Source organism: Physeter macrocephalus, chromosome 7 (genome assembly GCF_002837175.3).
Source record: "Physeter macrocephalus isolate SW-GA chromosome 7, ASM283717v5, whole genome shotgun sequence".
In the NCBI taxonomy this organism is placed as follows: Eukaryota; Metazoa; Chordata; class Mammalia; order Artiodactyla; family Physeteridae; genus Physeter; species Physeter macrocephalus.
Window position 1 is genome coordinate 114,458,113 of NC_041220.1, and position 12,203 is coordinate 114,470,315.

The window sequence follows — 12,203 nt, forward strand, 5'->3', positions numbered from 1 at the left end:
GGGAGGATCCCACGTGCCGCGGAGCGGCTGGGCCCGTGAGCCATGGCCGCTGAGCCTGCGCGTCCGGAGCCTGTGCTCCGCAACGGGAGAGGCCACAACGGGAGAGGGCCCGCGTACCAAAAAAAAAAAATATATATATATATATATATATATGTGTGTGTATATGAAGGGAAGAGCTTAAATCTTGATACTTTCATCTCTGGCACTTCTCAAAAAGGATTGCATCTTTTTTATAGGACAGTAAAATTAAGTATGTTGTGTGACATTCTGTTACTACAATACGTTGGCAACCATTGTATAATCTAAAATGATATTGTAATAAATAATATTACTCTGTTCTTATTTATAGGTTTGTTCCAGTGCATTTAGTAGTTGCTCTATAGATTTTTCTTTAATCATTGGATAGCCATCTCATTTGCTTCCAATTAAGCATTGGATATTTTTCCAATAATATGTGATATCTGTTTTTATTCAGTAAATCTGGAAAAAGAGAGGAAAATATTTGTCTTATAATACATATAGGTTTGCCCTCTGCTTTGGCTTCTTTGATTAGTTAGAGTCAGCAGTCTACAGAATGATTCAGTCACGAAAAGAATGGATTTTATTCCTGCTTTTTGGCCTCTCTTAGCTTAGCACAGTAAATGTAATTTCTTTTTTTTCTTCTTTCTCTTATTTCTGCTTATTATATACATACATACATGCATACTTTTTAAAGTGCAATGCTAATTGGCATTTTGGGAAAGTACTTAGTTTTTAAAGAAGTTCTTAAATTGGAGAATTTCTTTTCTATAAAATCTTTTTACTGTTAACTTATGTCTGTTATAAATTTCTTAGTATATTTAACCTAAGGTCTAATATTAGTCAAATTTTCATTTTAACTAGGCCTTTATTAGAGGAACATGCCATTCTGAATTTGGTCTTTCAAGGTATCAAGTTTATTTTTTGTGTTGCCTGAACTTATTTTACATTGATTTTTACTTTCTCAGATGAATTTGTGATAACTGCCATTTTATCTGTATTTAAAACATGTTTCAGCAAAGCTAGCAGATTTTTCCATGACTTCTTTAGTCATGAGGATCAAAGCTTCATTCATATACAGTTTAACCTTTGCTCTCTTCTAAGTTCAGATTTTACTCTTTAATAGCTTTTTTCTTACTATAGGCATGAGTTAATGTTTCTCCATGCTAATTAAAAAGATCGTCTGAAAAAAACAATGAAGAGAGCATCAGAGGTCTACCACATGATTTTTTCGGTGAGGCAGGGCTTCATTGTGCTTCCAATATTGTGAAATGTTCTTGAAAATCCACACTATGTTACTGTTTTTTCAAATTGAGCTATAAGATTTTTTTTTGTAAGGATGTTTATTCTTATTTATGAAGCGTTAGCTTTTTTTTTTTTTTTTTTTTTTGTGGTATGCGGGCCTCCCTCTGTTGTGGCCTCTCCCGTTGCGGTGGCTCACGGGCCCAGCCGCTCCGCGGCATGTGGGATCCTCCCAGACCGGGGCGCGAACCCGGTTCCCCTGCATCGGCAGGCGGACGCCAACCACTGCGCCACCAGGGAAGCCCAGCATTTTTAATTAAGTTTTTAAAATTTTCCCCCTTAGAAATTTTGTGGTTGTTAATTTTTTTGTCTTGATTTTGTTAGATGAATCAAATAATAAAAATATGCAATCAACCTTTTTTTTTTAAAGGAAAGTACTATACAGTTACCAGTTGTTGTGCCTTTTCCACAGACTCTGCTTTCTCTTGCTGTATCTCACACTGAGGACTAGTCTCATTCACCTACTTCAGACCCACATGTAGGCATTAGTCTGATGCTGAGATGATTGGCCATCTCAGAAAATATACTTTTCTGTAACTGTCTCACTTGTAGGGCCACAGTTAGTAAGCCTTTTTTTCTTTTTTTTTTTTTTGAGCGTCTACTCTGAGCAGAGAACTATGCTCAATACAGTTCTTTTCTTTAACTGTCATTCTTTTTCCGTTATGAGAACTAAGTTACCAGCAGGGTGGCATTAGCAGAAGGAGGGTACCAAGTATCTGTATGTGTGTTGTGTGCTGTATAAATTCATTTCAGTAGAAATGATCACTGCTCACCAAAAATACACAGTCCCAAAGGAAGTATATACCACAAGGGCCCCAAGCTCAAAGAAGGTAAACATGTATAGAGCTCAGTAAAATGTTCAGAGAATATCAGTGCAGTTTCCTAAATATTAACAGTGTCAGACATGGTACTTTTTTTTTTTTTACACTTAAACCAATTAGTTCATATTAAAGCTGCTTTTACTAAACTGCTTCGCAGAGATTTTCTAACGGTTTGTTTCAGTTTTGATAATAAATTAGCTGATATTAATATGCATGCTGGGATGTTCTTCGGAATGTCAGAGTTCTTTCTCACTTTTAATGCAATGTCAGAATTTTATTTCTCATCTTTCCTGTTGGTTTGACTCTTGTGTTTGTGCTTTCCACTTTACAGGCATGCAGTATGGTGAATATGTTAATAATCAAGCTAGCTCCGCACCAACTCCCTTGTCATCCACTTCCGATGATGAGGAAGAGGAGGAGGAGGATGAGGAAGCAGGTCTGCTTTAGCTTTACACCAGTTCTTGATCTTTTCCTACTCGAGTTTTCTTTTTATGTCCACAGTCTTACTAGTCCTTAAAAAATGTGTCTTTGCAGATTTAGCTCAAGAGCTTGGTTTCAGTTATAGAAGGTTGGGTCACTCGAAATGAGGTGTTTTGCATGTTTATTTGTTTTGTGTTTTCTCCTTTGGACATCTCTACCATTTTGTAAGTAACAATGCATTTTTCATGATGATAGTGTGCTTTCTTCTTTCCGAAGTGCATTTTCTCTCATGCCACATGCAAAAGAATGAGTCCTGACTGAAGCTTTTGGCTGATGATTGCTGTAGCACCCTTTTAGGAGTGTTTTATTTTCTGCTTTGCATGCTACTTTAGTCTAATCAAAATGAATCATGTGGACTTTATAAAAGTGAAAGAGAAATAGGACATTGTTCCTCTGAAGTCCTTGTGGCCTTTCCTGTCATATATTTAGAAGACCCCAAATCTTTAGTTATTTTCCTGCTTCATGAAGTAGTAGTTCACGTCATGCTAGGTGAAGAAACTGTGCATGCGATTATGTGTTGCAGGCTGTTTAATATCTTTTTCTGCCTTTGATAAGTATAACTGTTGAGTATTAAGCTATTCAGTTCGTCCATTAATTCTGATAGTTTGACTGAACCAATAAGTGATGATCTTTCAGGTTATTATACATGACCATGATTCTCTTTCTGTTATCTTTATAATTGAGTGGAAGGATTTGCTCTGTAAACAATCCGCTTAACTAAACGTTTCCATTTCCTTTGCATTTTTTAAATATTCAAATCCTTATGCATGATTTGAGGTGGTGGGTTGAAAATAGAGGGTTCCAGATGGAGAGTAATTTTTCTTACCTTAAAAATCTACATACCCATTTATCTTTCTGAATTTGGGGTAATTTTTTATTTTATATAACTTCAGTCTTATAGAAGAGTAAAAGAAACTACCGTATACACTTTACCATTTTTGCCGCATTTGCTTCTCTCTATAAACATTTTTTCCTACGTGATTTGAAGGTGGAGATATCATGAACCTTTACCTCTAAATACTCCAGTATGTATTTCCTGACTGTAAGGACAGTGCCTTACATAACATAAACACAATACAGTTGTCAAGAAATTGAACACTGTTGCAGTAATATCTGTTACACAGTCCATAGTCAAATCTCAACAGTTGTCTCAGTAAGATCTTTTATAGCTGTTTCCATGGCCCAGGGTCATGCACTGAATTTAGTCGTCATTTCTGTTTAGATTCCTTCAAGCTATAACAGTCCCTTAACCTTTCTTTCTCTTTCTTGACTTTGACATTTTTGAATAATAGAGGCCAGTTATTTTGTAGAATGTCCCTCAGTTTGGGGTTATCTGGTGTGTACTTGTGATTAGATTCAAATCATGCATTTTTTGGCAAGATTACCACTGAAGTAATGTTGTATTCTCAGTACATTGTGTCCGAGGCACATGTTGATTTGTCCCCAAATTGATGACGTTAACTTTGATCACTTGATTAAGATGGTGTCTGCCAGGTTTCTCAACTGTAAACGTACTTCTTTTTTCCATTGAAATTAATAAGTAATTTGTGGGGAAATTCTATGATACTACGTAAATTTCCTGTTCTTTTTTTTTAAACCGTCACTCATTAGTTTTAACATTCATTGGTGATTTTCTAGTTCCAACATTCCTTCTATATTTATGAGTTGAGGTTTCATTGTGAAGAAGATCTTTCTCTTCTCCCTTGTTGATTTCTTTGGGTTCATATTGACTCATGGATTCTTATTTTATTCAGTGGGTAATAATCCATAACTGTCATTAATTATTTTGATAGCAACTTGTCCTGGCCAGTAGCAGCTCCTTCAAACTGTCTTTTTTAAATGTTCCCATGAATCTTTTTTTTTTTTTTTTTTTTTTTTTTGTGGTATGCGGGCCTCCCTCTGTTGCGGCCTCTCCCGTTGCGGAGCACAGGCTCCGGACGCGCAGGCCCAGCGGCCATGGCTCACGGACCCAGCCGCTCCGCGGCATGCGGGATCCTCCCAGACCGGGGCGCGAACCCCTGTCCCCTGCATCGGCAGGCAGACGCGCAACCACTGCGCCACCAGGGAGGCCCCTCCCATGAATCTTTAAGCACTTTAAGTACCTTAAGTCCTCGGTAAGATGTTCCTAGCTCATCTTGTATTTGGGCTGCTGCAAGCCTGGGACAAAGCATTTCCTTTAGTCCTGGTGCCTATAGTAGAGAGCGTGTTTTAGAAACCCTGGTGCCTATAGTAGAGAGGGTGTTTTAGAAACCAAGATGTGATTGTAATGTATGGTCGTTGCGAATGATGGGTCATTGCTCCCAGGCCCTGAATTATTATTATTATTTAATGTATATATTATTCAGATCCTACATATGTCTCACTTTTTAATCTCATGATCCTTATTTTACACATTTCAAAAATGTGTTATTTTGCGTAGTGTTATTTGTCAGCCTAAATTACCCCCGTTTTTGTTCTGCTTACAATTAGGTGCAGTGGTTGAAAACCCCTTCTCCTTAGACAGAAAAAAAAATTGGAAAATCAAAAAGATTTAGCCTTTATGGCTTTTCTCCTATCACCTTATCTTATTTAACTGCTTTTTTTCTTGAATGTATTACAGATTAAAAATCCCTAAATTCTTAACTCACAGCATTTAGATTTTAATAATACCTAACATTTTTGAGTACTTATTGTGTGCCAGATGCAGCACTAAAGAGCTAAAAGCTGTGGGGTTTTGTGTCTTTTCTTCTAAATTCAAATCCTGACTTTGTCACTTACTAGCTTTGTGACCTTAGACAAGTTTCTTAAACTCGTTGAGTCTCAATTTACTCATCTGTAAATGAGGAATAATAAGAGTAACAATTACATATGGTCGTTTTGAGGATTGAAGGTATTCTTTGTAAAGAGCTTAGAACAGTGTCTGGCAAATGGTAAAATCTCTCAAAAAAAAATTAGGTGTCATTACTAACATTGAGAACATGTTTTAATCTCAATTTGTTCTTCTCAACAATCCTGCAAGGCAGAGATAATTGGCTCCATTTTGCAGATGAATTGACTACGATCTGAACATGTACAGTAACATTTGTCTCTGGTCACACAACTCCTAAGTAGCGGAGTGGAGATCCAAACCGAGGTCTGTCTGCAGAGAGGTGTGACGAGGATAGTCTTTATCTCCTAGTGAGAACACAAAGCCATGGAATAGGTGGGAACTAAAGGGCACATGGCGGTGGTCACCTTGGCATTTCTTATGTGTTGTCTTCCTCCTTTGCCTTTTTTATTATGCAGCAAAATAATGACTGGACTATGGACATTTTTACTAGGATCCTGGTGTTATCTCTTCATGGTTTGTAAAAAAAAAAAAAAAAAAGTCCTATTTTTGTTGATTGCAAATTAAAGGGACATTCTAAGTGAGGGGAAATAAAATCTAGCTTTAAAATGAATTTTATTTTATTTTTTAAATCCTGCTCAGTTACAGTATTTTTTTCATATGTAAAAAGGTAAAAGAATGCCTCAGATTGGTGCGGAGATTACATATAAGTGTATCTGTCAAGTAGAGATTTTGGAGTGCTCTATTTTTTAAGCATTTCAGTGGTATTCATTCCCTATAATCATGAGATTTTTGTGTATTTAGTTTATGTGGATTATTCTCCAATTTTGGAAAAATTTATTAAGCAGTAATGAAATATCAACTAGCAAGCAGGTTTGGAAATCAGTAATAATCTTCTTTATAGTTATATTTAAAGTAACTATCGTCTTATTTTAGCTTTTCATTTATTAAAGCTTCGGGTTTCCTTGACAGCAGGTCTATCCAGGAGTCAAGTACATGGATATTTATTTAAAACTTTCAGTTTTAAAAGAAAATTTTGATTTCAGTTCTGATTTTACATTAAACCATCTAATTATATTTTTTAAATTACATGCTACAGATAGGCTTCCTTTTTAAGGTTTCCTCATTAAATGCACACTTGGAAACTAAAATAGGATTTTGTACTAGAGACAGTTTTATGTTTTGTTGGCAGCTTCTAAAAGTTCAGAATTGTTGGAGAATAAACTTAAAGGAAGCTTGAGCAGATAGCAAGCTATCAGGTTCCCATAATGGTTTATATGTTAAATTCCTCACTAAGTTTAGTCAGTCACAGGTATTCACTCCTTCAGTTGTTAGTGCTAGAGTGGAGCTTTTATTAGTTTTAGATTCAGTACTGAAGACAAGTACTGTCATACCTATACTAGTAAGGAATACTAACTTGAAAATGGGAGTGAAAGGGAGTAAGCAGTGAAATAAAGTGAAAGGGGAGAGTAAAAAGCCAAAGATCAGTATCAGCCCTAGTCCCTGGGAGACCCTGTCAGTGAATGTTCTGTCACCTGCTATCCATACTTCCAGTGCCTTTCCTCTAGGGGGTTTTCAGGTTAGGAAGAGGCCAGAGGACAACAGGAAGCTCTCTCCCATGGCTCTAGTAATGTGACAGCTTGATGCTATATTTTGTAAATGATGTTAGGAAAAAACTTCTGATTTTTTCATAATGAGTTTTAAGGTGCTAGTCAGTTTTTATTTGACTTTCACACAGGCTAATAGTAATTATGCAGTGCCAAGTATTATGTCAAAGATAATGATATGTTTATGGTTTGCTTGGATATTTCAAAAGGTAATGTTGTATTTTGATACAGAACAAATTAAGTCAACTCCTGTAGATAACAGCACAGTATTGGCCTTATCTCTAACTTCCACAGAAAATTCTTCTTTTTTTTTTAAATTCAAGTATGTAATATGGTATTGTTAACTATAATCATTATGCTATACATGAGATCCCCAGATCCCTAGAACATGTATAGCTGGAAGATTGTACTCTTTGGTCAACATCTTCCCATTTCTTCCACCACTCCCCTACCCCCCGCCAAAGAAAATCCCTAAAATGGTTCAAATCTATCTTTCTCTTTAACTGATGTACTGTGTGATTATTTTAACAAATAAATATCTTTCAACTAAATTCAATACATATTTAGTATATTTTTTAAATTTTAGAAATTGAATACATGTCCTAGGTCTGTGAAGGATATAAAAAGATATCCATGCTATTAAGAACAGTATTAGTTTCAGGGTTTTCAGTATTCATATACATTGAAAAGAAAATGTGGTCATGTGTTTGCAGATGATACCTGTTACCTGAACATCTAGCTTGCAAACATCCTGTATATATAATTGCTAGAGCTGGAAACTCCAACTCTCTGTACAGTGGAAGAGGGCAGAGTATCAGGGCTATAGCAGAAGGAGATTTGGTACCAGTGTCCAGAGTTAGAATTCAGAAGGCACTTTCAAATAGAAATAGTGATTGGATGGTGATTGGATGTCTAGGCTAGCCCTAAAACTAATTAGCTGAAATGCTAAACATTTGCAAATGCTTTATTTTTTCCAGCCTGTCATAAATGTATAGTGTTTAATCAATAATATGGAATATGGTTTTTTTAAGAGTGCTTATGAAACAACTTGGGATAATAAATACCAGTTATTTCATTATTTCTTTGAAAAAGTGTGTTCTGAGTTCTGAACAACCAATTTATAAACAAATTAATAATGCCCTATTTGTGAGCTTGATTAAAAACCCAAGAAGCTCACAGTCTGATTTGGAATACAGAACAAAATGATAGTAAGTTCTGTGTTAATCATAGTGTTTTATAGGAATACCCAGGAGAATTTGGAACCAGCTGTAGGGTGGGATGACAGGGAGGATTCCCCTGGGGGCGGGCGGGGGAACCTAAACGGAATCTGAAAGAACTTGGAATTGGGCAAGTGAGGGATCTGGAGAGAGGCAGAGACACTTTTTGAAACAAAGCAAGACGCGTGAGAGAAGGTAGCATATTTGGGGAACTTTAGTGAGTTTGGGACCTATGGTTTGCAGAGAGCAGTGGCAAGAAGAATTGAATGAGGGTGAGTAGGATGGCTGGGTAAGATCTTTAAGAACCTTGCGTTTCCTAGTAAGGAGTTTGGATTTTATCTTGAAGGTAGTGAGAGGTCACTGAAGGAGTTTACATGGGAAAATAACATAACCAAACTTGCCTTTTGGAAATGCAAATTGATTTTGCATTTACAGAAGAAATTGATTAGAGCTTGAAGCTTTTGGAATAAGCCAGTGAGAAATAAAGAGTTCTTAGACTAAGGTAGAAGGAAGATTGGAGGTGGGGGGAGAGTATTAGCAGAGTATTACCGAAAGAAGAGAACCATTTTTACAAATCAAAACTAACTTGGTTCTCAGTGATAAATATTAAGGAAAGTTTGGTTGAAGTCTGAGAACAAACGATTGGCCTTATCCATCAGGAGATTCTTGTCTTGGTCGTTCTTTTCCCCTCTTTTGTAGCACTGTTTTAGCATAAGAAGAGGGAAGAGGAAAAAAAGAACATTTCCTGAGTCTCTGGCTAGTATCTGTTTAATTTATATCTGTTATAGCTGTTTAATCTTAACATTAGGCCTGTGGAGTAGGTGTTATAACATCTGTTTTTACAAATAAGGAATGGCTCAGAAATGTTAGGAGTCTCGTCCATTTTCTCTCAACTGGTAAGTAGTAGAGATGGAATTTGACTTACAGTTTTTCCATGTTTTATACAAGTTATGAGGAGATGAAATCTCAAATTACCTGGTTAATTTCAAGTTGAACAATACTAGTAAGTATATTAGACTTTGTTGACCCATGGAGAGAGATTGGCTTAAGTTTTTTTTAGAAGGCTTCAGTGCCTCCTGGTCTTTTTCCCCCAACTTCACAGATTCTGAGCTATTCATTTGACCTTACTCCTTACTTCCTCAGATTCAGCTCCCCCTCTTTTCTGACTTCCCCTTTTCTTCTCTCAACCTGTGACACAGAGCCAGTAAAAGAATGAGGGAAAATGTTTCCCAAGTATTACATTCATATTCACCCTCCGTTTGATCTCAGAATATTTGTTATCAACTAATTGTAGCGTGAAGTGACTAAGGCAAACTGGACCTATCAGAGGTTTTAAGAGTGGTGACAAGTACCAAAGCTTCTCATTCTACTAAAACTAGCTCGTATTTAGAAAGCAGTATTTTGCTTGGTATCATGGTTCCAAATATCAATACAGTAGCATAGCTGCCTCTATATACTAATAATATGACAGGGAAGCAGATATCATATGTGATTACAGTACAGCTTGAAAAGCACAGTAATTCGGGGTTAAGAAAATGTCCCTATATAGGAGAAGAAATGATTTCCATTGGCATGTCAGAAAGGTTTTAGGAAGGGTTTGAAATTTGAAGGATGAGTAGGAATTTGCCATGTGGAAAAAGAAAATCTAGGCTAACAGACCAATATGTATGGTACATAACACAAAAAATAGTGTATTGGGATGAAGAGTGAGAAGTTGGGTGTGACTGTGTCATAAGGTAAAAGAGGGAAGATGGTACAAGAACAGGTGGGAGATGGTGGTGACAAGGAAAGTGGAAGACAAATTTTGAAGTTTTTTTTAATGGCAGTATAAAAGCATTTAGACCTTATTCTGTAAAATGGTAGGGGAACTAGTGAAGGTGTTTTTAAGCATGTTTAGAATATTGACATGTTTCATAATGTACCTTTTTAAAAAATATCATTTTGATTTGTGTTGGCAGTAATGGCATAACCTAATTAGAATTAATCTGAACAATAAGTTTTAGCAAAGTTTGAGTCTGTTTAGTTTAGTGGTTCATCTGGATTTATAACTTTTATTGTTGCTTTGATATTTTAACAAGTTCAAAATAGAGATTTGCCTTTGTTCTTTTCTTCTGAAAGTGAATTTAAAAAAAAATTTTAAATTAATTTATTTATTCAGCTGCATTGGGTCTTAGTTGCGGCACGTGGTATCTTTTGTTGCAGCATGCAGGCTCTTCGTTGCTGCGCTCAGGCTTCTCTCTAGTCGAGGCGTGCAGGCTCTCCAGTTGTGGTGCGCGGGCTCTAGAGCACGTGGGCTTAGTTTCCCCACAGCATGTGGGAATCTTAGTTCCCCGACCAGGGATTGAACCCGTGTCCCCTGCATTGGAAGGTGGATTCTTAACCACTGGACTACCAGGGAAGTCCCTGAAAGTGAATTTTATTTTATTTTTTTATAAGTTTATTTATTTATTTTTACTTTTGGCTGCATTGGGTCTTTGTTGCTGCGTGCAGACTTTTCTCTAGTTGTGGCGAGCGGGGGCTACTCTTTGTTGCGGTGCGCGGGCTTCTCATTGGGTGGCTTCTCTTGTTGCAGAGCACGGGCTCTAGGTGCGCGGGCTTCGGTAGTTGTGGCGCCAGGCTCAGTAGTTGTGGCTCATGGGCTCTAGAGCACAGGCTCAGTAGTTGTGGCACATGGGTTTAATTGCTCTGTGGCATGTGGGATCTTCCTGGACCAGGGCTCGAACCCATGTCCCCTGCATTGGTAAGTGGATTCTTAACCACTGTGCCACCAGGGAAGCCCTGAAAGTGAATTTTAAACTAGCAGGTTTCAAATTATCCAATAAATAAAATAGAATATTTCTGTCAAATTAATACTTTAAAGTTTGTTACTATAGCATTATTATCTAAATGGACAATATTTTTAAGCATTAATATTTGATTTGACATGGAAAGAAGAAGCTAAGCAGCATAATTAAGTAGTATTATGTATTATGTACCTGTTAATCCTATACTCCTAATTTGTCCCACCCCCTTCTCCCTTTTAGTAACCATAAGTTTGTTTTCTATGTCTGTGAGTCTGTTTTGTTTTGGGGTTTTTTTCTTGTTTTTTTTTTATTTTTAAATTTAATTTTATTTTTTTATACAGCAGGTTCTTATTAGTCATCAATTTTATACACATCAGTGTATACATGTCAATCCCAATCGCTTCTTTATCCATTCGTCTGTCGATGGGCATTTAGGTTGCTTCCATGACCTGGCTATTGTAAATAGTGCTGCAGTGAACATTGGGGTGCATGTGTCTTTTTGAATTATGGTTTTCTCTGGGTATATGCCCAGTAGTGGGATTGCTGGATCATATGGTAATAAACGCAATAGCGTTTATTTATTTTTAGTTTTTTAAGGAACCTCCATACTGTTCTCCATAGTGACTGTATCAATTTACATTCCCACCAACAGTGCAAGAGGGTTCCCGTTTCTCCACACCCTCTCCAGCATTTGTTGTTTGTAGATTTTCTGCTGATGCCCATTCTAATTGGTGTGAGGTGTTAACCTCATTGTAGTTTTGATTTGCATTTCTTTAATAATTAGTGATGTTGACCAGGAGGGTTGTCTTTTCGTCTTGTTTATGGTTTCCTTTGCTGTGCAAAAGCTTTGTTTTGTTTTGTGTATAGATTCATTTGTATTATTTTTTAGATCCACATATAAGTGATACCGTATAGTATTTGTCTTTCTCTGTCTGACTTCACTAAGTATAATTTTCTCTAGGTCCATCCATGTTGCTGTAAATGGCGATATTTCATTCTTTTTTTTATGGCTGAGTAATATTCTATTGTGTGTGTATATATATAAATACACACACACACACACACACACACACACACACACACTCTACATGTCCTTAAACTAATTGTCAGTTGGTGGGCACTTGGGTTGCTTCCATGTCTTGGCTATTGTAAATAGTGCTGCTGTGAAC

At 36.7% G+C, this 12,203-nt stretch overlaps 1 protein-coding gene across 4 annotated transcripts in view; it reads left to right on the forward strand.

Moving 5' to 3' along the window:
- Positions 1-12,203, forward strand: part of SEC24B (SEC24 homolog B, COPII coat complex component) — a 101,568-nt gene that overhangs the window by 47,100 nt on the left and 42,265 nt on the right. For 2 of the 4 annotated variants that reach the window (XM_024119325.3, XM_024119324.3), the window contains exon 4: positions 2,473-2,577. The exons of the other annotated variants lie outside the window; for them this stretch is intronic. In XM_024119325.3, the coding sequence (XP_023975093.1) occupies positions 2,473-2,577 (105 nt within the window). The remainder of the gene's footprint in view (positions 1-2,472; positions 2,578-12,203) is intronic. 4 annotated transcript variants of the gene reach the window in all.